General features: G+C 52.1%; 4 protein-coding genes across 16 annotated transcripts; 2 read left to right on the top strand and 2 right to left on the bottom strand.

The window, feature by feature from the left end:
* Positions 1 to 22: 22 nt before the first annotated feature.
* Positions 23 to 9,701, bottom strand: LOC131185256 (deoxyribonuclease-1-like 2). 4 transcript variants are annotated; one of them, XM_058157630.1, is made up of 9 exons: positions 9,579 to 9,701; positions 5,331 to 5,476; positions 5,030 to 5,118; positions 4,689 to 4,772; positions 4,429 to 4,541; positions 4,029 to 4,138; positions 3,392 to 3,546; positions 3,126 to 3,222; positions 23 to 2,108 (listed from the first exon to the last, which is right to left on the bottom strand). In XM_058157630.1, the coding sequence occupies exons 2-9, from the start codon at positions 5,466 to 5,468 to the stop codon at positions 2,055 to 2,057; spliced, it is 840 nt and encodes a 279-aa protein (XP_058013613.1). In that variant the 5' UTR covers positions 5,469 to 5,476; positions 9,579 to 9,701; the 3' UTR covers positions 23 to 2,054. The 4 variants fall into 4 exon arrangements, with proteins under 4 accessions (XP_058013613.1, XP_058013614.1, XP_058013615.1 ...); XM_058157631.1 differs by lacking the exon at positions 9,579 to 9,701 and adding an exon at positions 7,830 to 9,407 and having other exon boundaries at positions 4,429 to 4,529; XM_058157632.1 differs by lacking the exon at positions 9,579 to 9,701 and adding an exon at positions 7,830 to 9,407 and having other exon boundaries at positions 23 to 1,884.
* LOC131185255 (deoxyribonuclease-1-like) lies at positions 9,514 to 14,576 on the bottom strand. 7 transcript variants are annotated; one of them, XM_058157623.1, is made up of 10 exons: positions 14,416 to 14,563; positions 13,810 to 13,987; positions 12,460 to 12,609; positions 12,145 to 12,233; positions 11,821 to 11,904; positions 11,259 to 11,374; positions 10,881 to 10,993; positions 10,596 to 10,750; positions 10,088 to 10,184; positions 9,514 to 9,703 (listed from the first exon to the last, which is right to left on the bottom strand). In XM_058157623.1, exons 3-10 carry the CDS (start codon positions 12,598 to 12,600, stop codon positions 9,650 to 9,652), a joined length of 849 nt encoding a protein of 282 aa, XP_058013606.1. In that variant the 5' UTR covers positions 12,601 to 12,609; positions 13,810 to 13,987; positions 14,416 to 14,563; the 3' UTR covers positions 9,514 to 9,649. The 7 variants fall into 7 exon arrangements, 6 of the variants coding, with proteins under 6 accessions (XP_058013606.1, XP_058013607.1, XP_058013610.1 ...); XM_058157624.1 differs by having other exon boundaries at positions 14,389 to 14,528; XM_058157627.1 differs by having other exon boundaries at positions 10,028 to 10,184; positions 13,810 to 14,572.
* Positions 14,577 to 14,663: 87 nt separating this feature from the next.
* INTS15 (integrator complex subunit 15) lies at positions 14,664 to 20,990 on the top strand. 2 transcript variants are annotated; one of them, XM_058157619.1, is made up of 8 exons: positions 14,664 to 14,929; positions 15,022 to 15,243; positions 15,333 to 15,498; positions 16,346 to 16,864; positions 17,094 to 17,133; positions 17,227 to 17,686; positions 18,600 to 18,987; positions 20,314 to 20,990. In XM_058157619.1, exons 1-6 carry the CDS (start codon positions 14,732 to 14,734, stop codon positions 17,414 to 17,416), a joined length of 1,335 nt encoding a protein of 444 aa, XP_058013602.1. In that variant the 5' UTR covers positions 14,664 to 14,731; the 3' UTR covers positions 17,417 to 17,686; positions 18,600 to 18,987; positions 20,314 to 20,990. The 2 variants fall into 2 exon arrangements, with proteins under 2 accessions (XP_058013602.1, XP_058013603.1); XM_058157620.1 differs by lacking the exon at positions 18,600 to 18,987.
* NAA60 (N-alpha-acetyltransferase 60, NatF catalytic subunit) lies at positions 17,548 to 25,421 on the top strand. 3 transcript variants are annotated; one of them, XM_058157634.1, is made up of 7 exons: positions 17,548 to 17,686; positions 20,314 to 20,429; positions 21,356 to 21,485; positions 21,907 to 22,003; positions 22,385 to 22,619; positions 22,870 to 23,033; positions 23,432 to 25,421. In XM_058157634.1, exons 2-6 carry the CDS (start codon positions 20,320 to 20,322, stop codon positions 23,024 to 23,026), a joined length of 729 nt encoding a protein of 242 aa, XP_058013617.1. In that variant the 5' UTR covers positions 17,548 to 17,686; positions 20,314 to 20,319; the 3' UTR covers positions 23,027 to 23,033; positions 23,432 to 25,421. The 3 variants fall into 3 exon arrangements, with proteins under 3 accessions (XP_058013617.1, XP_058013616.1, XP_058013618.1); XM_058157633.1 differs by lacking the exon at positions 17,548 to 17,686 and adding an exon at positions 18,853 to 18,987; XM_058157635.1 differs by lacking the exon at positions 17,548 to 17,686 and adding an exon at positions 19,011 to 19,250.
* The last annotated feature ends 1,032 nt before the right edge of the window (positions 25,422 to 26,453 follow it).

Below are 26,453 nucleotides of genomic sequence, written 5' to 3' on the forward strand. Positions count from 1 at the left end.
TCGTTCTCTCTCTCATTCTCTTTCAATCTCTCATTCTCTGTCTTTCTCTCATTCTCTCTCATTCTCATTTGTCTCCCTCATTCTCTTTCATTCTGTCTCTTTCTCTCTCTCTCTCATTCTGAGTATCTCTCATGCTCTCTCTCTGATTCTCTCTTTCATTCTGTCTCTTTTTCTCTCATTCTCTGATTCTATATCTTTCTCTTTCTCTCTCTACCCCCCCCCCCCCGTCTCGTATCTCTTCCCCCTCTTTCTCTCTCATCTCTATCTCCCTTTCTTTCTCTCTCTTTCATTCTCTCTCTCTCTCTCATCTCATGGGCTAGCCAGTGTCTTGGGGCTAAGAGGAAGTCAAGCATCTCTCTCAGAGACCGAGATGCAGGGAGCACCAACAAAGGCCGGAAGAAACGCCTGCAAGATCCAGCAAGAGATGAAGCTTCGCTCCTGCTCTGGAATATGGAGCGAATCTCCATCGCCGGCCTTCCCTTGCCAGGCAAGGAGTGAGTGTGAAGGGAGGGCGAGGGACGGGGACAGCCACTGATGGATTTAGCTACAGGAAGCTACAGCAGGGAGAAGAAACAGCCCGGGGTTCCCACCACCAGTTGCTTTGGCCCGCCTGCACCACCACACCCTTGAACTATTACCTCATTCTGGCTGGCGAGGGCAGCGCTACAAAGTTGCATGAACCTCCGTCAACGGCGGAGATTTACAGCCCCACCATGAGCTGCCTGGCCAGTCCCATATTCCAGAGCTCTAGTCACAGGACTGGCCATTGCTCATCCCGGAGCAGCTCCTCCACCCGGGTGTGCTGCGGACCACCCAAATTCTCTTGCGGACCCACCGGTTGGTGACCACTGCTTTAAACCATCTTTGCCAGGCAAGCAAGGCTACCATGGCTGCTCTGGCCACCCCACCAGCTGCACTTGGCTGCCTCTGGGCCACCTTCTCTAGCTTGGCCCTTTGCACACTGGTGGCCTCCCACTCTGCTACAGAAGCCTTACTGCTTCAGAGGATTGGAGCTGCTGTGAGGTGCTCCTGGGGTGGCTGGGTTGGGGGAGCAGGGCACCCATTGAGATGTCTGGTTGTGTGAGTAAAATGGTGTGGATGGTCATTGCGAGAAACTCTCTAGTTTTTTATGCGTGTGATTTTCTATTTGACTGGTCTCTTTTTTTCCAGTCTGTGGGGAATCCAGATCTAGGCATTGATTCTCTAAAGCAGTTTCTCCTTTGGGGGTGACCTGCATGTTCTCAAGAGCTGCTCAAACTGCTTTATTTGGACGGGGGTTGGGGGGGACAGAGTTTGCCTTCCCCAAGTAGCTTGAATGGCTTTTAAACCTTATCAGGTGACTGTCCTATACTCCCCACCCTGAGCAGAAATTCCTTTGGGTTTGTGTTCTGAATGGACGGCTTTGCCTGTTAAAAAATGGAACTCGACTCTTTTGCTGAGTTATTATTTTTTTTATCACGCTGTTTGTCCAAAAGCTGTAGGTATAGTTGCACAACCCATCATTACATGAGGTAGGTTAAGTTGAGGGTTATGGTCTTGGAGTTCTCAAAATACTTTTGTAGCCAACTAAGGATTTGTGCTGTATATCTCCAGCCTGTTACAAGACCACACCGCAGCCTTCCCCGTTTGGACAAGGCCTGTCCAGTTGGCTGGAGGGAGACCTGGCCCAGGAAGCAGGCATCCTAGCCTTTCCAGTGTCCTCTGCTAAGCCAGAGGCAAGGAAAGGACAGGGAGGCGGGGGAGATCCAGCAGAAAAAGGGTTGGAAAGATGGACTCTTGTTGGATGAAGTAGCTGCCACTCAGGCTTGAGCAGTTGTATAAGCTGTCCAAGCACATTTCCAGCTCAGAAACTTTGAAGAAGCCGTTCCTTCAGGATCCCAGGTCCTAGTCAACACAAGGCCCAGTGGGAATCCAAGTCACTGGAAATCCAGAGGTGACTTGCAAGGCAGGATGTGTGGTGCTGGTGCCTGTAGAGTGGTGGGGGCTGTGGCAAGAAGCCCTGTATCCCCTCTCTTCCCACCCTGTAAGGCCAAGCAGCCTGGCAACAGAGAGCTTCAGGGGGATGTCAGCTTCACTTCCACGGGGAAATGATCACTAACAGCCAGAGCCTGCGATAAGGAGAAAGCAGGAGAGGTAAGGGCACCCCTTGGATAGCATAAGGAGACTGGCTGGGGCTCTGGGAAAACAGGCAGAGGCCTCCTGAGCCCATCTGCTTGGAGACCCTGGTGTGTCTGGCTCTGAATGGCCAAGCTGCCCCTGGGGGCAGTCCTGAGGTGGTTGCGACAAGCGCAAAAGGGATGTGGAGCAGAACTGAAATCACTAGAGGGGCTGCTTGAGTGATTCAGGGCATGGAGTTGCACCCAAGGGCTGACTGCATCCCTGATTTGAGGGGTCTACATCAGGTAGAAGTGCAAAAAGAGCCTTCGTGACCCCCCACCCAGGAGATGGACACCAGAGTAAGTGTGATTACACACTTCAAATCACTCGCATCCTTTTATGGTGACTGTCCATTGTCCTCTGCCTGGTATTTGAAATGCATAGGAGGTAGGGAATATTTTTAATTACCATATTTTTTGGACTATAAGACGCACCAGTGTATAAGATGCATCAAGATTTTGAAGAGGTAAGCAAGAAAAAAAAAGTGTTTGCCCTCCCTGGCCCCTAGGAGCACTCTGCAGATCTCCCAAACCCTCTGCACATCCCATTTTTCGCAAAAACGGGGCGCGCAGAGGATTTGGGAGGCCTGCCTAGTGCTCCTGAGGGCTGGGGAGGGCAAAACCATGACGGGGGGTTTGGGAAGCCAAAATGGATCAGTTTTTCACAAAAGCGGGGGCATTTTTACCCTCCCCGGCCCACAGGAGCACTGTGCAGGCCTCTCAAACCCTCTGCGTGCCCCGTTTTTGCAAAAAACAGGCCCATTTTTTGTAAATGGAAGGCTTTGGAAGGCCAAAAATGACTGTATTCAAATGTGTAAGACACCAACATTTCCACCCTCTTTTGGTGGGGAAAGTGCATCTTATACTCCAGAAAGTACAGTAATAGCCCTTAGTTGTAGACTGGCATCTTTCTGGGCCTTAAGTTAGAACGCTAGACGAATTGTCAGGACTTCTAAGGAAAAATTTTACCTCCTCTTGGCTCAGCTTGAATGCCCTCTGGAAGTCAAAAACTTTGGCGGACTTGGGCACGATCCACTTCCTTAGTTTTGAGCCGCTCACAACAATCCTAAAAGCACAAATAGGATGCCAGTGAAGGAGAGCTTTCCTTGGGGATGTGCCGCTTTGCAAGGGGGTCTCTGGGGAATCGGAGGGGAGGGAAAGTCCAGAGATAATTGGGCTCGGATGCCCGGTCGTCCTGTTGCCTTCAGCATTTGTGAAGGCTGCTGCCGCCTCACCTGTCGTAGGCACAGTCGGAGTTACCCACGGTGGTGTCCACGTCATCTGAGATGAGCCAATGGAAAACCTCGCTGGTGCGCAGACGGACGGAGCTCCAGTCTTTCTTCCCCACATAGCTGCAATCGGCATTGAAATCTCCCAGGAACATGATGTTCTGCCAAGCAACAGGTTATGGAAAAGGCGTGGAGGTTGACTTGTGTGTTTCCTGGATCTGCACAGGTGGGGCTCTCCCTGCCTTTGGGTGGCCAGTTAGCTGCTCAGATTAACTCTCCTCCCGCCCTTTCCCAACCCTGCAATTGGGATGGTAAAGGCTGATGCTACTTTTGTTGCAACACTGACACCCAAACACCTTCCTCCTGGCATCCTCCAGTGCAGGGGTCTCCAACCTTGGAACTTTGCTGGCTGGGGAATTCTGGGAGTTGAAGTCCTCCAGGCTTAAAATTGCCAAGGTTGGAGACCCCTGCTCCAGTGACTCCCTGCACTTCTGGAGGAGGCCAGTCTGGAGAAAGCAAGTGAGTTGGTCCATCAGAAGCCTCTGCATGGGCCAAAAAGTGTCCTGAAGAACAGTTTCTCTGCATGCAACGCTCCTGGTGAGCGGCAAGGCCTCTGCTCATCCCGTGGGGCCCAGCTGCTTACGTCAGTCTGCCACTTGTCAATGATCTTCAGATAGACGTCGTAGAGGGCATCGATTTCTGCCACAGCCTCATTTGGGGGAGTATGAAGGGGCACCAGCACCAGCTCATTCTCTGCAAAAAAGCAAGTCAGTGCCCCAAACGGCAATGGTCCCATGGTTATCCCCAGGAGGGAACAGGATCGGTGGGTGCAGAGCAGAATCCGTGCCCTGAAGCCTTTAGGAAAGGCATAAGAATGGCTACTCTGGGAAGGTGCTGCCTTGTGGATTTGTTTTCCTGGCCTCCTGCCTGCTTCCCCAGAGCATTCCTCTAATCCTTAATCCAACTTGTTCCCTGGCTTGGACTGCAGGAAATGCCCACTCTTAATCTGGTATGAAACTGGCCCAGCCTTTGGCTTCACTCACTTGAGCCAGAAGCAGCGAACTTCACGATAAACGGAGGCCTGCTGAAGGTACTGTCGGGGTTAGGGTACTGGTACTGGTCCACAAGCGAGAAGCTCTGTGTCCTGGAAGGGAAGCTGAGGCAGTGAGAGGAGGAGGAGGAGTGGGAAAGGGGCCAGCTCCCACAATGAGAAACTTCCATCAGAAGCTTTGTTTGAATCCCGGATTAAACGTTCTTTGATTCACCCAGCTTGCTTTCTGAGAAGGGCACCTGCAACTCCTACCTGTACAGGAAGAGATACATCTCTTTGTAGTTCTCCCGGCCCAAGGACTTGCTGGTCACGTAGTTGTAAGAGTGCTTGGAGGCCCTGCATGACAAGAAACAGTGTATAGCAACCCCAGAGTTGTGGTCTGAACAGGGCAACCAAGCAACTCCCCCTCCCCATCTCAGGCTGGTCCTTCCAAGCCTGAGATGGCTTCCACCACCTGAGATGGCTTCCTCCTGTCTAGTCCTTGTTGTGTAAACCAGGCAGGTGCCATTTCACCCCAGGAGTCCATTTGGCAAAGGAGAAAACCAGCCATGAGCCTCACTCCTCACCCTGCTGACTCCAAGCTGCTTGGTTACCTGTTGAGTCGCTCCAGCAGTTCCTGGACTGCACTGAGATCAGCATCCCTCACCTCTTGCACTAGGACAAGGTCGTACCGGGAAAGGATCTGAAAGGGGCGAGCACAGCTTGGGTGTGAATGGCAGGTGCTGGCATGGGGAGGTGGGCAGAAGGGCCCTCTAGCCAGATGGGAGCCAGCAGCCCCCACAGGCGGACCTCTGGCAGGGTCTTCCCAACATACTTTTCAGCACCAATGCCTCTGAGCAGGGACGCTCCTGCTCTTGACTTTGATGCCTACTGACAAGAGTTACCTGCCCTCACCTTCACAATAATTTTGGAAACGCTCTGGTCTGACAGTTTGCTGTCTCCAAAACTCCGGATGTTGAAGGCAGAGATTTGCAGGGCTGCTGCTGCATGAAGCATCCAGGCCAGCCCAGGGAGGACAGCTTCTAGTTTCATGCTGCTGCCTGAAGTGAGGGAGGAGAGAAGAGGGATGTGGACGAGGCGGAGGGGCTACCAACAATTCAACTTCATGGTCAGCTGCTGCTGTGGCTTTTCCCAACCGGTGGTGAGGCTGCACTGACAACCCCCAAATGGCTCTCAGTTGCTCTGCCTGTTTTCATACTGGAGGCGTGTTCCCAACGCAACCCATGAGATGCAAGAGCAGAGAACTGTCTGAGAAGCCTCCCCAATGCTCCCCTTAGGGCCACTCGAACAGGAGCAGTGCTGGGCTTCCTGGGGCTCTTGGGAAGTCAGCACGCATCTTCCTGAATTTCCGGAGAACAGACTGGGAATCTTGTTTGCCTGACCGTGTGCAGCTCATCCCAGTTCCTCCCCAAATGGAGAGTCTGAGACGGTCCCTGGGCTTGACTTTGTGGCCCTGGACCATGCTCCCCTGCCCATCTGCTCTGTTCTCCAGACCAGTGGTCACCAACCAGTGGGTCTGGGAGAAAATGGTGGTCCACGGCGCACCCAGGTGGAGGAGCTGCTCCAGGATGAGCAATGGCTAGTCCTGTGACAAGAACTCTGGAATATGGGACTGGCCAGGCAGCTCATGGTGGGGCTGTAAATCTCCGCCGTTGACGGAGGTTCGTGCAACTTGCAACTTTGCAGTGCAGCCCTCGCTGGCCGGAATAAGGTAATGGTGAAAGGGGGGGGCGGTGCAGGCGGGCTGAAGAAACAGGTGGTGGCATTGCCGGGCTGTTTTTTCCCCCTGCTGTAGCTTCCTGTAGGCTGAACCCACCAGTGGCAATCCCTGCCCCTCACCCTCCCTTCACACTCACTCCTTGCCTGGCAAGGAAAGGGGAGGGGGGATGGAGATTGTCCAGAGTGGGAGCAAAGCTTCGTCTCTTGCTGGATCTCACAGCCATTTCTTCCGGCCCTTATTGGTGCTCCGCACACTTAGGTCTCTCAGGGAGACATTTGACTTTCAGCCCCAAGACACTGGCTGGCCCATGAGATGACAGAGAGAAAGAGAATGAGAGGGAGAGAAAGAAAGAAAGAAAGAGACAGAGAGAGAATGAAAAAGAGAATGAAAGAATGAATGAGAAAGAGTGGGAGAGAAAGAAAGAAAGAAAGGGGTAGAGAGAGAGAGAGAGGAGGGAGAATGCCTGAAGGACCCCATCCCGTCACTGGGTGTCCAGGCACTTCAGCAAGCAGTGCGCTGAATTCGTATTAATGGTCCGCGGCAGTGGTAAAATGTAAAATTTGTTACTACCAGTTCTGTGGGCATGGCTTGGTGGTGGGTGGGTGTGTCATGTGACTGGGTGGGCATGGCCAACTTTTTTTTTTTTTTAACTTTTCAAAGGAGTTTTTCTACAACCTCTTCAGCCAGAGGTTGTAGAAAAAATGCTTTTAAAGGTTCTGACGATCCCAGCTGAGCCACCCGATCATCAGAAGCTTTTTTTTTTTTTACTTTTAAAAGCATTTTTTCGGCAGAAGAAAAAATGCTTTTAAAAGTAAAAAAAAAATCTGATGATCACATGGCTCAGCTGGGCATGGGGGAGAGGGATTTTTGCTACCGGTTCTCCGAACCACCCGCCACCATTGCTACCGGATTGGGTAATCTGGTCCGAACCGGGACCATTTCACCCCTTGTCTGGGGGATTTAAAATTAGGAATTTGGTGGTTCTTGAGGTCCAAGAGGTTGGGGACCCCTGCTCCAGACACCATCTCTGGCCTCTTTAGAGATTCAGCAGGGAAGACCAAAAAAGCCCAGCAGATTTCACTGAATTGGGCCCAATGCCATCTGACTTAGCATATTTATTACTCACAATAAATGCCAAACCAACCAGTTCAGTTCATAAAGAATGTGTACTCAAGCTGACCACTCTGTTTCACTGCGTCTTCATTTCCTCAGTTCCTTTGGGGCAGCCATGCTCTGTTCCTCCCCCACCCATTACACCTGGGGAAAGCAGCTGGCTGAGCCCTTCCTGCTGGCACTGCTCCGCTTTGCTGCCAGCCCCCTTTCTTGCTGCTGGACTGCAGCTTGGCCTTTGGACTGCCCTCCTACAGTGGAGGGCTTCTGGTGCAGAGCACCCTAGGGCTGAACAAGGAATTGGGGGGGGGGTGTCAGAGGGTTATTTCCCCCTTCTGTGAGAGCGTTTATTCTTCATTAGAGCCAACCCAGCTGCTGTCTATTGCCAAACTGCTCCAAGGTTTTGTTGTGTGAGCTCCAAAAGCTATGTGCCAATCCAACCAGCAAATCATTTCCTTGAAGTGACCCCCAAAGAAGAGGGAGCAAGAAGTAAGAAATGGCCGTTCCCTCCCCCAAGAGTGGAGCCAGGGAGCTTCGAAGGCCTCCGCTAAGAAGGTGCCTACCTTGAATTGAGTCCAAAGGTGGCTTGGCAGAGCCTCTAGACTCCCTCTGAGCCCTGGCGTATCTGGCTTCTCCCTCAGTTTGAAACTGCGCCAGGTATTAAAGGGAGAAGAGAGATGCCTCCGTCCCCACACAACCTGCCACTGGCTGCAGTGATGCAAGGACCCTGCCCTGGTGGGGGTGGAGAGGATGCTCTGAGTGTTGCTGACTCCACCCTGGGAAGCCCCAGCAGCTCTTGGCTCATCAAAGCCGCAGAAGCTGTTGCGCAGGACTTGCTCTTCCTCCCTTCCCACACAGCCATTGCTCAACTCTTGGATGGTCAACAGGTTGAACTTGCTAAGCATACAGATTTGCCAAGAACTTTTACCAGTTGGATTTCAGCTGCCCCTTGCCCAAAGGCCTGAATCCATCCTGGGCTTGCCCAGTGACTTCTCAATTATAGAACAAACTGTCAGTTAAGATTTTAAAATTGGGTTGAAATGTTCTTCCAGTTTTAGACTGGAATGTGGAAAACATACTGAGCTGGAGAATTGCTGAGCGTGCCATGCAAGAAGCCGACTGGGGTGGGATTGCAAGCCACTTGAACAGCAGTCTTGGAAGACAAAGGGGAGACTATCCTGTGGGCCTGTCCTTGGGGTTAGTGGAGGCAGAAGTAGGGTGTGAATTGGGGATAGGAGGGAGAAAGCCTCCTGCTTGCTCTTCCCATGCAGGGATAAGGATCCTCATCCAAAGCAGTGATGGTGAGTTTGGGGACCAAGATGGTTGCCCCCAGTTCCAAAGAGCTGTACCCAAGGGAATCCAGGTAACCCTTGGCAGCTTAGCAGAGCCTGCTTAGAGACGTCCAACCAGACCGACCCTTTGTATTCACACGATGTAGCTTTGTGCTTGGTGTCTCATGTGAACTCAGTCATGGTGGGTTGTCCTTGGATTACAGTAACTCAGTTGTGGTATCCAGAGTAAACTATGGTCTCACATGATGCCCATTTGCCTGACAGGTGGACAAGCCCAGAAGCAGCAGGGTGGATGTTGGCAGGCTGGTAGACCTGACTGGTGAGAGCAGCTGGAAATGGCCGGCCATCTTTCACAACTTCTGTGGCTGCTGCATCCTTTGCACAACTCTACAGTTCTGCTCTACAGGATGCAAGTGGCCTTGGGAAAGAGCCCTCGGCTTGCGGCAAGGCTGGACGGTTCGCAATCTCTGGACCCAACATGCGCTGCACCTCTTTGGCCCCTGTGACTGGCCAATAGCAGCCCATCACCTGAAGCATTGGAGTCAGGCTGAGACCCTCAAGGGGTTGCCAGGGGCGAGGACACTTGAGGAGCAGCCAGGGCAGCAACCATTGGTGCTGGCAGCCCCTCAGCTCAGGGGGTGGGACAGCCCCTTTTGGCACAGGCATCCAGGCCGAAGGATTAAGGGGATGGGGGTGGTGGATGTCCCAACAGCCAGCAGCCAGTCCAGGGTGGTGACAGGCTGCACAGCTTCTGTCTGCACAGTTCCTGGGCCCAGAAGGGCCTGGACGGTCTCTGGCTGCAAGGTACGTGCCCTTGGCTGCCCTGGAGGGGAGTGGCCAGGTAGAGGCACCTTTCCGGCAGCCATTCATGATCTCTAAGTGCTCATTTGCTCTCTGTGAATGTTTCTCATTTGGCAGCTTGCCGTCACTCATCAAATCCATAAAAGCATTTGAATGCAGCTAATCTTTTTATTATTTAAGCTTCCGCTGTGTCATAAAGAAAGCCTGCTGAGGTTTTACCCGTCTCCTGGGCCTGTGAAGGAAGCCATGCTGGGCTCCAAGGGAATCAAAGCTGGCTGGGCCTGGAAGGCTCAGGTGGATTTCAGGGTCACCTCCACCGGAAAATGGTCACTTACAGCCAAGGCCTGCCAAGGGTAAACACACATTAGAGCAGGGGCCAAATTTCTGGATCAGGCTCAGCACTGCTGTGTCCATGAATGGGCAGCAGGCTGCAAAGCAAACCTTCCATAATGTGTCTCCAACACAAGGATTTGGGGTGGAGAACCTTGGAACCTCTAGCCCTCTTTTGCAACGAGGGAGGCTGGGCAGAGTCCAAAAAGCAGCTCTTGTCCCCTGGCCTCAAATCGCTTCAACTCACAAAAGGGGTTTTTCTCTTGGGAAGGGTCAGAGGGGCCCAGGGTGTGTTCCAGGATGGAGGCAGTTTTCAGGTTCAGACAACCCCTCCTGACCTGCTAGATGTTTCACCCCTCCTCTCTCTTCTCCCCCAGAGGTTGCGAAGGAACTCTCACATCCTTGGAGCTCAACTTCAGGGTCTTCTGGAAGTTGTCCACTTTGGCTGTTGTGGGCAGGATGCTGTCTCTCAGCTTTGAACCAACTGCCACAATCCTGCAGCCAGACATCATTGGAAAACAGCACAAGAAGCCTGAGGGTGACTGGAAGTTCAGGGAGAGCTGAAAGCTTTGTGAAGGGAACTGGAGGTGTGACTGCTAACCACGGATGAAGCAAGGGAGATGGTTTTAAAACGGGACTGTGCCAGTTGGTGGGGAAGTTCTTCTGGGCACCTGCCCAAATAAGAGTATGCTCCTTCTAGCATCTGGGTAGGTAAATGCTCTGTGGCTGTCCTGGCCTTCCCTGGGAGGCCTCTGATTAGCGCTGGGTGGGGATAAGACTGGTCAGTCCCAGCCATGGCCGGCTGGCGAGTACTGAAGGCAGCAGCTGCCTGCGTGGGAGGTGGTAAGAAAAGGGTGCCCGCCATTTCCCCCTCTGCCCCACGAAGAGCTGCCCCACTCCTCCCACCTGTCGTAGGCACAGATGGTGTTGGTCACCGTGGTATCTGCCGTGTCTGGGATGAGCCACTGGAAGTCCTTGCTGCAGCGCAGTCGGATGGAGGGCCAGTCTTCCGCCCGGACGTAGTTACAGTCGGCATTGAAGTCTCCCAGGAGGAGGACATCCTGCCAGGGGTAAGAGTAGGATGTGTCCGTCCAGCCCGGGGTGAATGGCAACTGTTCCACCAGCCCGCAGCTCTCCACCTTTGTGTTGAAGGGGGAGGGGCCCTGGAGCCCTTCCAAGGGAGGCGCTTACCGTGGCCCCCCACCTATCTTTCACATCCTGGTAGACATCATAGAGAGAGTCAATCTCAGTCACTGCGGCTTCAGGAGCTGCGTGCAGGGGCACCAGGACCAGCTCTTCCAACGCTAGTGGGGGGAGGGGGTGGCAAACAGAGAAGGTGGCTTGCAGAAGAGACTCCTCCCCAACCTAAATGCTTCCCTTTGCCAGGTGTTTCCTGTGGACTTCTTGGTGGGGCTGCCCCTCTCCCAGAAGTTACTTAGCCTACTTTTTGGGGAGGGATGCCTGGCACTATACTTTACTCTTTGCTTCACTGAACCGTACCAAGACGCCGGCCGGCCACTGGCTTGCCAAGCTTACAGGCCACCTGAGAAGCCCAGCAGGGCTGCTCACCTGCTTGAGGGACCGCAAATTTGACAATGAAGGGTTCCCTGCTGAAGGTGTCGTTGCCGCAGGGCTCACAGCCGTCGTCGTAATAGTAGCTTTCCACTGGAGAGACCCTGTCCTGCCTAGACCAAGAAAACAGCAGCCAATGGTTTCTCCCCCTGCAGTGGCTCTTGTCCTCCTCCACTGCTAAAGATCTTCCCCTCGGAAGCTGGAGGGGCAGATGGAGAAGGGTGGGAAGGGAAAGGAGCAGAGGGACAGCAGGCATTTATTTTTATTGATCTCTCATCTTTCCAACAAGGATGTCCGAAGGCATTAAGAACAAAGCAGAAAAACAATTACTCTATACAAAACAGAGCAACAACAGCAAAGGACTTCAAAGGCCTGGTGTGTGTGTGTATGTGCGCGTGTGTGAAAGAGAGAGAGAGAGAGAAATGCACAGAATAGTGAGCAAAAGGAGACTTGCTGAGATCCAGAAACTGACTGCAGCAGCAGATCGGCAACGATCTGAAGGATCTCTTTGGCAGCTGCCTGGATGATGTTTCCACCTGGGCCCTACCTGAGGCCTCACCTGTAAACAAAGAGGTACTGCTCCTTATAGCTGTTGCGCCCCAGAGGCTTGCTGATCAGGTAGCCGAAGGGATCTGGCGATGCCCTGGGGAAGAAAGATCGTGTTGGGGGGGGGTGTCATCTGCACCAGGCCTGCTGAACTCTGTACTTGCTCAAGGGTCCCCCAAAGGAAAAATCCACCCACCAGGAAAAAGCATTTGCTAGGACTTTGCCCTCTTTCCCTGGGCTTATGCCGGGAGGGGGAGGGACAGGGACGACAGAGGTCTCCATACTCTGCTTTGCCTCCAAAAGGGGCTTCGTCCCCCTCAGCAGCTGTGAAACTCACCCATTGAGTTGCTGCATCAGCTTCTTGACCGCACTCAGATCAGCGTCTCGGACTTCTTGGATCAGGACAAGGTCATAGGCGGTCAGTATCTGGAGGGAGAAAGCAGAGGAACCCATCTGTCTGCAGCAACCGAGGGCAGGCAGCTCTGGGTCAGCAGGGCAAGACAGAGCGATTTGGCCAAGTGGGGCAGGCGAGTTCTGAGGCAGCTGGGACCTCAGCCCGAGGAAAGCTGCTCCTGGGCCATGGATAGGCACAAGAGGACAGTGGGCCAGGTTGCCAGAGAAGAATCTCCCCAGTGCAGTCAGAGGGACTCACTCTGACAATGGAGCTGGAGATGGTCTGGTTGGACAGTTTTTTGTCCCCAAAAGCTCTGATGTTGAAACTGCCGATTCTCAGGGAGAGGGTGAGCTGCAGGAAGAAAGCTGCCCCAAGGAGCACCAGCAAGAGGGTCTTCATGGCCTTGTCCTGTAGAAGAGAAGGGAGCAAAGAGGGTGCGACACTGGTGCCCCCAGGAGGCAGCTGGGCGCTGTGCTCTCTGCCATTCCACTTCAGGGCAACCAAGAAGCATTCCTGATGTCTTGATAGGCCTCTGGTGGCGCAACAGGCTAATGCAGCCTATTATTAACAGCAACTGCTTGCAATATTGCAGGTTCAAGTCCCACCAGGCCCAAGGTTGACTCAGCCTTCCATCCTTTATAAGGTAGGTAAAATGAGGACCCAGATTGTTGGGGGGCAATAAGTTGACTTTGTATATGGTATACAAACGGATGAAGACTATTGCTTGACATAGTGTAAGCCGCCCTGAGTCTTCAGAGAAGGGCGGGATATAAATGCAAAAAAAAAAAATCCAAACAGGGTGAAAAAGAAAGCTGGCCTGGCACAATGCTTGTAGTGGCATGAACCTCTGCAGCAGGTGCGCTCGGCCATCAGTCAAATGCAAGGGGAATTCACTTGATTTGCTTGTAAACTTACAACAGGGGCATTTGCCACACTCCATAACTTCAGGTGTCCACAAATGCCACAGAATCATTGCAAATTGCAGGAGGTAGCACTTCATTTGAATTTGGAAACTTACACGTGGGACAGGGGAGGGCACTTCACCATCCCTGGGGAAAGTCAGAGGAGAATTTGGAAGACTTTCACTTGATTGGCTAACAGAGTTGGATGTCCCGGGGCTTGGTGATGACGAGCATCTCATCAAGGCAGTGAATGGGCTAAAAGCAAGCTAGGAAATGAACATTTCCCCCCCAAGGAGGATTTTGGACGGACTGCTGTCCTGTAGTTGGGAATTTCTGAAGGCAGCGCTGGTGAGTCCAGTTGTTAGGGCCGGTTTTCCTGGCAGGCAGGGAGGGCAGAGTAGCAGCCAGGTGAAGGCATAGAAAGACGTGCAAGAACTGGGGTCAAAAGCACCAATCTGAGAGGAACCGAAGGCCAAACTCACCCTCTCTTGGTTTTCAGGCCAGCACCTTCACCACTACCCCCACCTGGCTCTCTAGGAGGGCTCAGGAGGCAGGTGAAGTTAGGTGGGAGCATCCTGCTCCCTCTGTCCAGCCAAACTCTGCAGGTCAGAAAGATCTCACCCCCCAATGCTGGTGTCCCGATGCTCTGGGGCAGCCAAGGGAGGGCTTCGAAAAATGTTCCAGGAGGGACAGAGCTGCTCCTTACCTGCACAGGTCCAGTCCTGCTAGTGGGGTAGCAGATTTCCCGGCTCCCTTAAATAGGCTGGATCCCTGGCCTTGGCAGCTGTTTATTCTGTTTCTTATCTGAGCAGGTGTTGCATGGGGCATGTCCCTTCTTGACCACGTCAGCAGTGATACGGTCCACCGATGGCAGACGGGCATGGCTCCAACAGCAGAGAAAATGTGGGGAAATTTCCTAAATGATATGGCCTTCTACAAGCAGCACTCAGACCATTGCTTGCAATGCCAACCACTTTAAGGCTGATGCCCAATGGTCACATGGAAGACCAGAGCAAAGGTGGCAGGACACGAAGAGTGCACGAAGGCCCTCCAGTTCGATGGAACCTGATCGTGTGGATGGTGGGGAAAGGCTAGGCTGCAGGAGACCTGAGAGAGCAGGTGCCGCACGGGCGCTGTCTGCCATGGGAGCACCAGGAGCTGCGCCGCCCACCCTGAAAAGGGCGTCCAGGACCTCCGGGCCTCTTCTGCCCTCTGGCCTGCACCTCCCCGCCCACCACGCTCTGCCCTCGCGGCCGCAGCTCCGGATCAAGGGCTCGGGGCGCACCTGGCCGAGCGGGGCCTTGAAGCGCACCTGCCGGCTTCTCAGCTCCCAGGCCAAGCCGGCCAGCGTGGCGGCCTCCCAAGAGGCCGGCAGGGGCGCCCCCCCGGAACGACGGGGACAAGAAGGGCGAGGCATGGCGGGGCGGGCGGCTCGAACCTTCCCGGCTTCCCGGAGGGCTGGCTGGCACTAGCATCTCTCCACTCCGCCCCCGCCACGCAGCCGCGGAGCCAGGCGGGCCGCGCGCGCGCGCCGCTGCCGGCAGGGGGCGCAGCGGAGCTCCGCCCTTTTTGGCCCGGGCGGGCCTCCGTCGAGCGCGGCGGCGGCGGCGGCGGCGGGGAGGTCGGCCATGAGCGAGGTCCGCCACGCGCTGCTCCGCCGGGACGCGCTGAGCGCCGCCAAGGAGGCGCTCTACCACCTGGACGTGCTAGTCAGCGGGCAGCTGCAGAGCGCGGCGGCCCTGCCGCCTGGGGACGCGGGCCCGGTGGAGCTGCTGGAGGAGTTCGTCTTCCAGGCGCTGCAAGAGCGCGGCGGGGCGCAGCCCAAGGTGGGCGGGCGGGCGGGCGGGCGGGCGGGGGTCCCCGGGGGCCCGTGGGGGCCCGTGGGGGCCGCGCGCCTGACGCCCTGCTGTGCCCGCAGAGGCTGACGGCGGTGCAGGAGCTGCAGCTGCTGGAGACCATCTGCGGCTACTTCCAGGAGCAGAGCAAGGAGGCGGTGCGGCAGGTGGTCTTCTCGGCGCTCTTCGCCCCGCAGGGCAACAAGGCGGACGACAGCCGCATGGCGCTGCTGGGCAAGTTGGTCTCCGTGGCCGTGGCCGTCGGCCGGGTGCCCGTGCTCGAGTGCGTGGCCTCCTGGCTGCAGGTGCGCCCCCGGGAGGCGGCGGGCGGGAGGGGGCGGGGGGGGGGCTCAGCCGGCCTCACCCTCACCCGGGCCTGGGCTCTGTCTTGCAGCGCACCCCGGCTGTCTATTGCGTGAGGCTGGCACGGGCGCTGGTGGACGACTACTGCAGCCTGGGGCCCGGCTCTGTCCAGACCCTCCAGCACATCTTCAGCGCCAGCCCTCGATTCTGCTGCCAGTTCATCACTGCTGTCGCCATGTTTTACGACTTGTCCTCAGGTACCGTCCTCTCTGCCCGAGGGACGCTGGGGATGCTGCCCACATTCAGCCACCCTGAATGCGCCACGGGGTCCTTGCTCCAAGAGTCCCAGCTGGTCCTAATGCGTGCGCCTGGCTGGGACGTTGTAATTGGCCTGCAGATTCCTGGGCAGGGCCAGGGGTGATCCACCTTGCCCATGACCCCAGGGCTCCTTCTGGGGATCCCAATTGCTGCAATGAGTGCTTATGGGCACCCACCCTCCGGGTAGGTACTTTAAGATGGCTGAGTAGTCACTCTTCTGACCTATCAAAGTGTTTGTGTTCCTTTTGCGTTACTAACATAGTTATTCAGACTTTATTAACCTTTCTGCATTATTAGCTGCCTTGGGGGTTTCACGGGGAAATGGTACGCAGAGGTTCTTGCCAGTTGTAGTGAAATAAATGTGGCCGTTATTGAAATACTGTGACAGACAATGGCAGAGGCGGCATCTGGAAGTGAGGGGAAGCTAATGTCCAGTTCTAGAACATGTAAGCACAAACCTTTCTAGAACAACCGAGATCCACTTTGGTTTAATAGTTCGGATACTGGCCTAGACATCAGGAGATGGAGAGTTCTAGGCCTCCCTGGGGGCATGAAAGCCGGCTGGGTGACTTTGGACCAGTCACTGTCTCTCAGCCCAATCCACCTCACAGAGTTGTGGTTGTGTGGAAAATAGAAGGAAGGAGCACTGTTTATGTTCAAAAACTAATAAAGGTAAGATTAAAAAAAAATCCAAATCTATTTTCCACCCAAGAGTCCCTATTTATATTAGCTGAGCCATATGTTGATCGGCTATCTTCCCACCAACATTTTACCACCCTTTTCCAGATGACCTCATCCCTTCCCCCGATTTGCTGGAAATGGTCGTCTCCTGGATCTTCGAAGACCCCCGGTTGATCCTGATCACCTTTCTGAACACACCAATTGTAACAAGCCCGCCCATTGGCTTTCTGGAGCTCACCCCGCTCTGTGGCCTGATCTGCTGGTGTGTGAAAGCCCCGTTGGCTTACAAGAGACAAAAGCCACCTCCCTCCAATGGGGCTCTTGGTGGGAAGTGGGACATGCCGGACAGCTTTGACAGAGACTGCCACCTGCTATACTCCAAACTGCACCTCAGCATCCTTCAGGTGCTGATGCTGCTTCAGGGGCACTTGACCGAGAAGAACCTGTATGGACGCCTTGGGCTAGTGACTGGAGAGCAAATGGCTTCCCTAGTGGAGGACGTGCGCCTTCTCTCTGACAAGCTGAACCCTCTCCACGCAGCCAAGGAGATCGAGCTGGCACTGGACCGGCTGGCCCAGGTCTTGCAGGTGGCCATGGCCTCTGGAGTGTTGCTTTGGACAAGAGGTAAGTATTTGTGCGAATGGTCAACCCGGGGGGTGCGCTTTTAAGCAGAGGAAAGAGGGGGACAAAGTGGAACATCTTTATTTCCAGATCTGCTCCTTCTAATTTCCCTTATGCTCCTGCAGCCTTCTCTTAGGTAATCCGGAGCAATCTTGGGTGGGGCAGTTGTAATTCAGCAAATGGACCACATTGATTTTTACCTTATTCTAATTACTTTGTCCTCTGCTTTCAGAGAATCTAAGGACAGTGTGCTCTGGGCTGCCACATAACAAGTAAGGAAATGTGCCATACTTCACGGAAGTGGGGCAGGGGGGTGATGCTAACCCATCCACCATTGAGGCATGTCTTTTCTCCTTCCTCCGCAGCTTGCTCCAGCTGGTGATTTCGGGTCCAGTCCAACCGCCAGCCCATGCTGCTCTGCCCCCAGGATTTTATCCCCCTATCCATACCCCTCCGCTTGGATACCCTGCCCATGCCGCTCACCCTGCTCTCCCTGCTCATCCTGTGCAGGCTTTCATGCCAGGCATGGCATTTCCATATCGGCCCATTCGCTAAAGGCTTGGTTCAAGCACTTCAACTTTTCCATGCCTTGTGGAAGCTTTAGAGAGAGAGCCCATTGTTTTGGGGTTGTGTGTGTGGGATTTCTATATTTATTAGAGAAACAAGTCTTAGAGAAAGAGATTGTTTTTTCTGGGAGGAGAGAACTGATGGTGCTGGACATTAACAACGTGGAATTAACACCGATTCAGGCAAAATGGATTGGCCATAAGATGTACAGTTCCAGCTTTTGAATGGGCAAGAGCCCTTTCCTTCCTATTGTTGACGGTAAGAGGAAGGTAGGATTGTGGGGTTTTTTGCCAATTACCAATCAGTAACTTTTTTTTCCTCGTCCCCCAAATGTAAAAATGGCAAAAGGAGAGCTAAATCACATTTTGTAAGCTTTTGGGTGAGTCTTTTTATGTGGAAAACCTGAGTGCATTTTTAAAAACAGATTTCTGCTTTAAAACTCACGGTCTCTAGCATTTTCTATACAAGGAGTCAGATATTAAATCCAAATTTGATTAGAGAAAATGTTCACTGAAATATCTTTTTAGTTAGCTGACAAATTATGATTAGGAATATTTTATAAACAGAGGCCCACTTGGAAGAGTTTACATTCATTCTGTAGCAAAGGTCCCTCCCTTTAAAAGTGTATGACATCAAGAGATGACTTTCCAGTCTTAATTGCATTTCATGGTTAAGGAGAAGATGCATTCTGGGCCCCGATTCATCCCTGGACTAGAGACATTAGCTGCTTGTTGGACCCTTGAAGTTTCACAGAAACCACAAATTTGTTAATAACCTGTTTTAAAGGCCAGATTACTTCCTGCCTTAAACAGTGATGCTCTTTCAGTCTTTGAAATATGGATGGACGACTTATATATTAATCAAAATGGAAGGAATTAGCTTTGCAGCAGAGAAAAGTAGAAGTTTTGCCCAAATTGCTTTTGGGAAGCGGCCTTCTGGTGTGACCCATGAATAATTCGGACTGCAGTAATTAGGACAAAGTGATAGAACTTCTTTCTCTTTTGAGATGCCACAAAGTTTAAAGATTACATTTATTCCAGTGACCTCATTTGCAAAAATTCATTCTTAGGGCTGCTTCTGATGCCACCGAGGGCAACTGCATTTTGCTGGAGGTGAAAGTCAATAGGCTGCACCTCAATACAAGTTAGATTTATTTCTTGGCTTCTGTTAGAGCTATCAGATTAGGAATTCCAGTATTTCTCTGCCGATGAGCAGAGCTGAATTGCTATCCTGGCCTCCGGTTTGCCCGGCGGAGCGAGAACGGCAACGATGGAGCTTCCATGGTCGGAAACAGCCACGAGGTGGGCTGCCGGTTCCGATCTCGGTGGAAGGCCACAGCCGGGAGACTTTCTGGGCGTGCAGGATCGCCCGGCCGAAGCGGCGCTCTGCGGAGATACTGCGCCTGCGTCGGCGCGCCTCCTCGGGTCACGCGAGTCAGGTGACCTTTTGCGGTGGCCAATGGGGCGGTGCTTTATTGCGGGGTGCTCCGCCGCCGCCTTGCTGTGTCTGGTCCGGGATGCGCTGAGCGAGGAGCCGGGGCAGCTGCCGCCCCTTCTCAGGTGAGCGGCCGCGAGGCCCAGCTCTTCTCCGGGGGTGGGGGCAGGGCCGGGCCTTGCCGGGAGGCTCTCCCCGGGGACGGGCCGAGGGCCGCGATCGCCCAGCTCAGCGGCCGAGGAAGCCCGCCTCGACCGCCGGAACCCCGCAGCCGCTGGACTTCCAGGGGAGCTGGCGGTGGCGCGGCCCTGCAGGACGGGCGTTGACCGGAGGAGCCCCGGCTGCCCCTTTCCGCCGGCCAGGGCAGGAGAAGCCCGCTGCCCCAAAGGTCCGAGCGCGCTCCCGGCCGGGATGGGCGAGAAGAGCCGCCGCCTTCGGAAGGCCTTGATGTGGCCGAGAAAAGGCGGTGAAGGAGGCGACCCTTCGTCCTCGGGGTCGAAGGACCCTGAAGCAAAAACGTGCCTCGGTTTTCCAAGAGCAGCAAACGGGATAAAAGGGCTTTTATTGATAAGCCTCCAGCATTATTGAACGAAGCATGCTGGAGAATGGTTGACCCGCTTGCTGGGCTGCTTCGCATCAGTCGAGGAGGCCGACCCCGCACTGACCCTAACCCTAAAGAAAAGCAGCTCCTGTAAAGCAAATATGGGCTATACGGGTTGAAGGGCTGTTTTGTTGCCTAATCCCTTGGGGAGATGGAGGACTTGTTTGACTTTATAGAGAAGTGTTGTGGTCAGTTGTGTTATAGGAATTGATGTTGAAAGGAATCATTCCGGCTTTGAATAACTCTATGTTATCAAGAGAATAAAGATGAGCAGTTTTGCTGTTTTCCTTTCCATGATATCTGTACAACTGACCACAATGTATTTCTGACCTCATGTTTTAATTTCCCTCTATCTTGACAGGCAAATGCCTGTATTGCTGTAGGTGCACACGGTTATTTATGGTGCTTTATGCGATAACAACATAACTATAATCTAGATCCCTGGCTGAAGTTTAATTTTATCATATAACTAATGTGGCTTTTTGGCATTTTTGTTTAAGAATAGAGTACGGTACCAATTTACCATCTTATGTAACACGCGTGTACTCTTGCTGTCTTGTACTTGGTCAATCATCTTAGTTTTACTATAGCAGTTTGCTAAGGATTGTTTTAGCCATGCCTACTCAGCCCTTCAGACCTTTCCGGCTTAATATTTATCAGTAATTTCCTGTGGGAAAAGGACTGTAGCTCAAAAGAAGCAGCGGATAAATTGCTTGATCAGATAACAGGCTTGGGGGTTTTGGAGCCTCGACTCCTGCAGTTTTAAAACATCTTGATTTGGGCTGAGTGATGAACAGGACCCTAGCAGTGAAACCCTCAGCCCCACCAACCGCCTCTCTTTTCCTTGCAGGTGTGAATGACAGAGGAGGTGCCTCCGACTGCACTCAGCGAGATATACCTTCGCCTTTTGTGTCATGATGACATAGACACGGTCAAACAACTCTGTGGTGATTGGTTCCCCATTGAGTATGTTGCATTCGTCTGTCTGCAACCACTCGCTAGGCTAGAATGAAATCTGTCCTTGAACTGTGTAAAAGGGAGCATGGAACTGTGTTTCTGCTTAAAGTTGACAGCTTGGAGGTGGTAATGTTTTCATGAATAAAATTATCATCTCGTTCAACTCCCTCCCAGCAATAAGGCCATTCAGTCTGTCCTTGCCTAGATCTTATTGTCTTGCTGGGAGCCTGTCATCAACACAGAACAGTTAGGCACCACTGGGGAGGAGGCCCATACCTTCCGTCGTGAGCTCAAAACATACTTATTCATTCAAGCGGGACTGGCATAATAGTGTTGAATTTTAATTTGGGGTTTTGTTAATATTTTAAAATTTAAAATTTAAATTTTTAATTATCAGCCTTTTATAATCTGCTATGTTTTAACTGTTGTTTTAATTGTATATATCTTGTGTTTTATTATTGGCTGTACACCAACCCTGAGTCCTTCGGGAGAAGGGCGGTATAAAAATTTAATTAATAAATAAATAAATAAATAAATAAATAAATAAATAAATAAATAAATAAATAAATATGTTTTTGAAGGTTGTTAGTGTCAGTGAAACTGCATGTAGACTTGTAGGATTCATAAAAGACTGAATTGGAAACATCTTGCATTTTCTGATAAAATAAAATTGGAATTTGCTTGATATATTTAGTAAATGCTATTAAAATGTATTTTAAGAATTTAAAATACTAAAATTAATTCTATAAATTTCTCAAAATTTTCCCAGTAAACAAAAGTATTTTAATGGGCATTAATTAGTGCAACGGTTGTCTCTACCATGTTTAATGACCATCATTTTCTTTTTATTGGGATGTTGTGGTTTGAGACAGGTATCCCTGTATATGTGAAAATCATTGGTTCCTTCCGTTCACTACTGTGCTGTTTTTCCACAGATACCCTGACTCATGGTATCAGGACATCACCTCCAACCAAAAGTTTTTTTCCCTGGCTGCGACTTACCGTGGCACCATTGTGGGCATGATAGTTGCTGAGATCAAGAGTCGAGCCAAAGTACACAAAGAGGTGAATACTGAGGCTCTGCCCTGCACAGCCATTGTTTTTCTTAGGCCTTTGCACCATCCTGGCCTCCCCACCAAATCGTTCTTGTGCTTTCCAATGACAGGGCAACTCACTAATCTTCAGGCTTTTACTGTGAAGCTTTAAAGGGTGCAGACTGCATCAGTAACAGAGACTTGGGGCGGACGTCATGGTCTGCCCTACCAACTATTTATCCTCTTGATATTTGTTTGGGACCACCTGTTTCCTGTCCTCTTATTTTTAACCCTTTGAGCATAAGGGGAAATTTGCCAGTGGGCCCCAAATTCTCTTTTCCTGCCTTCCTATCCAAACCATTCCCAGACATTCAATAGAATTAAGCATGCTTGAAAAAGAGGCTTGGTACATCTGTATCCTCACTGTGTCTTTCTCTTGAGTTTCTCTCTAGGATGGTGATATTTTGGCTTCTGGTTTTCCAGTTGATACTCAAGTTGCTTACATTCTAAGCCTAGGAGTGGTGAAAGAATTTCGAAAGCATGGCATAGGTAACCATGTTTTTAATATTTGTATTGTTTGCAAGTATTTAAATGGTATAAAAAAACTGGCTAGGTATGTGTGTCATGAGAGCAAGAGCTACATTGTTATTATGCACACGTGCTTTTTAAAATGCGGATCTTACTAGTCTGACCCTACTCTGTAACTGTGTGTCTCCACTGTCCTGGCAAGATCCCATCCTCTCTGGATTCCCTGGTGTGAAAGAGGATAGATGGCCTGGCAGCGGAGAAGGAATGTTCAGCAATTCCTGCTCCAGAATAAAGAGCCTTTATTCTGCTCCAGAATAAAGATCTGTGAACTGATCAGTTTAAACCCTGTGTTAATATAATAGCAGTGGGTCCTTTCTAACAAGGCTGCTGGTCTGGTGGCAGGTTCTCTTCTGTTGGAAAGCCTGAAAGATCACATTTCGACCACTGTCCAGGATCACTGCAAGGCCATTTATCTGCACGTCCTGACCACCAACAATACAGCAATACATTTCTACGAAAACAGAGACTTTAAGCAGCATCATTATTTGCCCTACTATTATTCCATCAGAGGGGTCCTCAAAGATGGCTTCACTTACGTCCTCTACATCAATGGGGGACACCCGCCGTGGACAATTCTATATCCTTTGCTAATGATCTGGCTGCTCCTTGGCCAGTCTGAGTTTTGAGAACCAACCTCCTGGGTCCGGGTGAGGAGAAGCCAAAGTCTGAGCCTCATTGTTTTACAGGGACCTGGTACTCAGAGCAGAATCATCAGGTCTGGGTTGCAACACTTTGCCATGGCACTCGTGGGCAACTGCAGGCCCCCATGATCCCCTCTGGCTTTTAGCTGTTCTCCTAGTCTGGTGGGTTCCTTAACAGCAGGGCACCGACTATCTTCAGCACATCGGCTCGACTTTGGCCAATCTGAGCCCCTGCACAATTCCACAGCGGATTTATCGCCAAGCCCAGAACATCCTCTGCAGCCTTTTGCCTTGGTCGGGCATTTCAGCCAAGAGCGGCATTGAATATAGCCGGACCATGTGACCTGAAGGTAGGCAACAATCCAGCCCGCCCATTGCCTTGTTTTGTGGTCTTGGTGCATCAGGACACGCAGGGCTGATGACCATCATTGCCATGTTTCTCTTTTCCCAAAGGCTTCTTAGTCCTTCTCCCTTGTTACCAAAATAAGGGGAAATTAATTTTAGTAATACATTCAAATGGGGTGAAGTGGGAGAGATGCCTGGCTCAGGACAACAATTTGGCTGTGTTCCTAGAAGGGTTGCCCTCCATGACTTTTGCTAGTTAATTCATCAACAATCTGTCATAAAAAGCTCCCAAAGTCTGAGCAAGTAGGGGGTGCCTCTCCATTCCTGTGGAGTTATTTGTTTGAGCTGGGCTGGCAGAGCAGATGCTTGGTCACTGACGGGCCAAATCCTGGTTCTTTTCTAGGGAGTCCTCCTCCGCATCTCTGCGGTTGCACAGCTGACATGGCTCCAACTCTCAACCATTTATGAACTTGGCAGAATTCCTCCTGCTGCTGCTGCTGCTGCTGCTGCTACTTTCCTCTCTTCAGTCTGAGCAGAAGGAAAACAGGCAGTTCTGCTGCCCTGACACTGCAGGGCAAATGCCTGGCTGCTCTGCCCCCAACCAGCCTTTCTGCAGTGGGGAGACGCTTGGCACGAGCGGCGCCTTAGAACTGAGAGGACTGTTGGCAGCTGAGGCCTCCCGGGTGATCATTGCTCGGCATCTCTGCATCCCTTTCAGGAATGCCTCCCTTGGCTGAGCAGTTCATGCCCAGGGGAGCCTTTGGCTCTTTGAGGCTAAAATGTTTGTGTGTCGAAGGACAGACACACCTGTATGTCTTGCTTTCTGCTAGTCTGAACTTGGCCTTGAAGTGTGGACTGGAAGTAGGGGAAGAGCTGGGGTGGGAAATGCCCCCAAGTCAAGGCCCAAGATGCTGCCCTGCTCTCCCTTCCTCTGCCTTGGGCCCCAGAGGGCAACTGCTGTGGAGGCTCTCTCCTTCCCAACGGAAGCAGGAGGCTTGAATAGACCTCGCAAAATGGGTGTGCCATCTTAAGCCCTTTTGGCCCATTGGACCTCTATGGGGCCAGCCGTGGTTTGCACAAGCGAGTCCCCATCCCCAGTGTAAGCTCTTGGGACAAAGGGCCAGATGTTCAGCCTTGCAGGCTATTTCTGGCCCCTCAATAGCGGTGGGAAAGCATGGCTCCCCCTCATGGTTGAGCTCCAGCGGTCTCAAGGGCCAACAGTGCTGATCCTTCTCGAAAGGTGCTGTGGGGAGCCTCCTCTCCCCCTCCTGTACCTAGATAAGTAGCATCACCTCCCAAGACCTGCATCTCCAGGCAGTTTGCATAACCCCAACTGATCCTCCTGGAAGCATGAGCTCCTGGTCACCACTTAGTGCAAACACTTGAGAAAGCAGCAGGCTTACACCTTTAGTGCTAAAGTGGAATTCTTGGCTTGTATTTGTTGGTAGGAAGAGCCTGGGAGGCCCCGATGAAGGTCCCTTGCTTGCCCTGGGACAGTTGCATTTCCAGGAGCTCCATTCTCCAATACTGGCCGAGTTTTCATATTTTGGCTCTTCAGCTGGCACTCCTTGAACCTGGGGAGTTTAGGCAGATCGTGTGTGTGTGTGCGTGCGCGTGCATGCTTGTGTGCACGCTGAATTAGGAAAAGGGCTTTGAAAAAGAGATATGGTGGGGAGGGTGGTGCCTTGCTTATGGCTGGCAGGTTTTACATCTGGCTGGCTGGCTGCGTGGAGCAGTACCATACCCTACAGAGTTTGGAGTGGCACAGAGGTGCTGCTCTTTGCTCCCAGCAGGCCTTGGGTAGAGGGGCTGGTTGTGCTGCCAAAGGCAAATCAGCCTACGAGACTCTACGGGCACCTCGGGCAGAGCTTGCCCTTCTCTGAGACTCCCTCGGCTCCCTGATGGCATCGTCTGGGGTAAAAGGTTAGGGAAGTCTGAAGGGCCAAGGGTCAATCATGGGTACAAGCGACACCATCGTGATGTAATGAACACCCTTCAGAATTTGCTCAGTTGGTGAGGCCACATCACAATGCCACTGCAATGATGTGGCTTGTGCCAGAGGCCTGTGGCCTCTCTTGGCTGTGTCGCGCATGGTCTCGTCTTCCAAGTGGAAGGACCATTTCAATGCCAGGCCCAGCATAGCATCTTCCTGAAAGGTTTTGTGCTTTCAAACCACCTCTTGCTTGGAAATGCTGACGATGCCGTTTCATCCGTGTTTCAGTTTGATTTCTGAATAGTGCACCTCCATCGTTCCTATATGCCTGCCTGTTGTGTGAACAAATTCTCCCCTTCCTCCCCTGAAAGGCGTTTGTATTGGCCCGTCTCCTTATTTATTGAACAGCACGTCAGCCGGTCCTTTTAACTGTCTTGGATTAAAGGGGTTTGTTTTGTGAGCAATTCTCCAGTGTCGTCTTTAAACCGGGTGGAGATCCACTAGGAGCAGATTTGGAGCTTGAGGGGTGTACTGGGCGAGGCCAGTTCTTTCATTTTTTGCATGGAACTATCTCCAGCTAGGTCTCATCCTTTCAGAAATAATTACAAGGAGTTGAAACCAGTCTTTAAATAGCGGGCTGTTGATTCCAATAGATGCAGCCCTTTTTGCGAGTCTGCCCAGCAGCTGGCTGACTGCTAAGCCCTCCAAAGTAGAAGCAGTAAAATTAGGGTGAAAACTTTGGCTGTTGAAGCAGGTGCTGAATTTTGCTGAGGGTGTGAATTGAATGGCACCAAGAGGTCATGTGATGTGGAAAACATGGATTACATTCATCTGCAGCGTGCTGCTCTAGAGCAGGATTTGGGGGACAGAATAGGGTAACCCACCCCAGCACTGGGGAAAGCCAGAGTTTCAGCCTTGCTGTTTGCCGGAGGGATTTGTCAGGTGGAAGTGGCACAGAATTAGGGTTGGTGAAGTCTCTTCCGTTTAGTGCAACTGCAGTCATCCAGTTTTCAATAGGCAGAAGAGGAAGGGGGAAGGCTAAGCCTCGTGGTCCCTCATCAGCCTCTGCTTTCTGCAGAGCAGGAAATTCCCAGCTTTTTCTAAATCTGGCCTTCGCCCGTTAAGAGATTGTTAATAAAGGAAAATACCATTTTTGCCCAAAATGCTTTTAGCGTTGCCTTCTGTTTCCTGGACAGCCTGGGCAACCTAGGAAAGCTTAGCCACTGTCCACTATAAACACAAAGCCCTCTTTGCAGTTCAGTTGTCAAAATCTCTACTTCCACTCTCCCAGAATGTGGAGGTGTCCGCAGCCCCCACCAATGATCTCATCAGCCTCAAAGGCAGGTTACGGCATCTCCCTCTCCTGCTGGGAGCCCCAGGCACACCCTGCTGCAAAGCAATGGCGGAGTTGACCGGCTGCTGCGAAGGTCCCCTAGGGCAGCAGGGAAGGCCGGTGATGGAAGACACCATGAACAGCCTTGAGGCCGAAGTG

Source organism: Ahaetulla prasina, chromosome 14 (assembly GCF_028640845.1).
Source record: "Ahaetulla prasina isolate Xishuangbanna chromosome 14, ASM2864084v1, whole genome shotgun sequence".
NCBI lineage: Eukaryota > Metazoa > Chordata > Lepidosauria > Squamata > Colubridae > Ahaetulla > Ahaetulla prasina.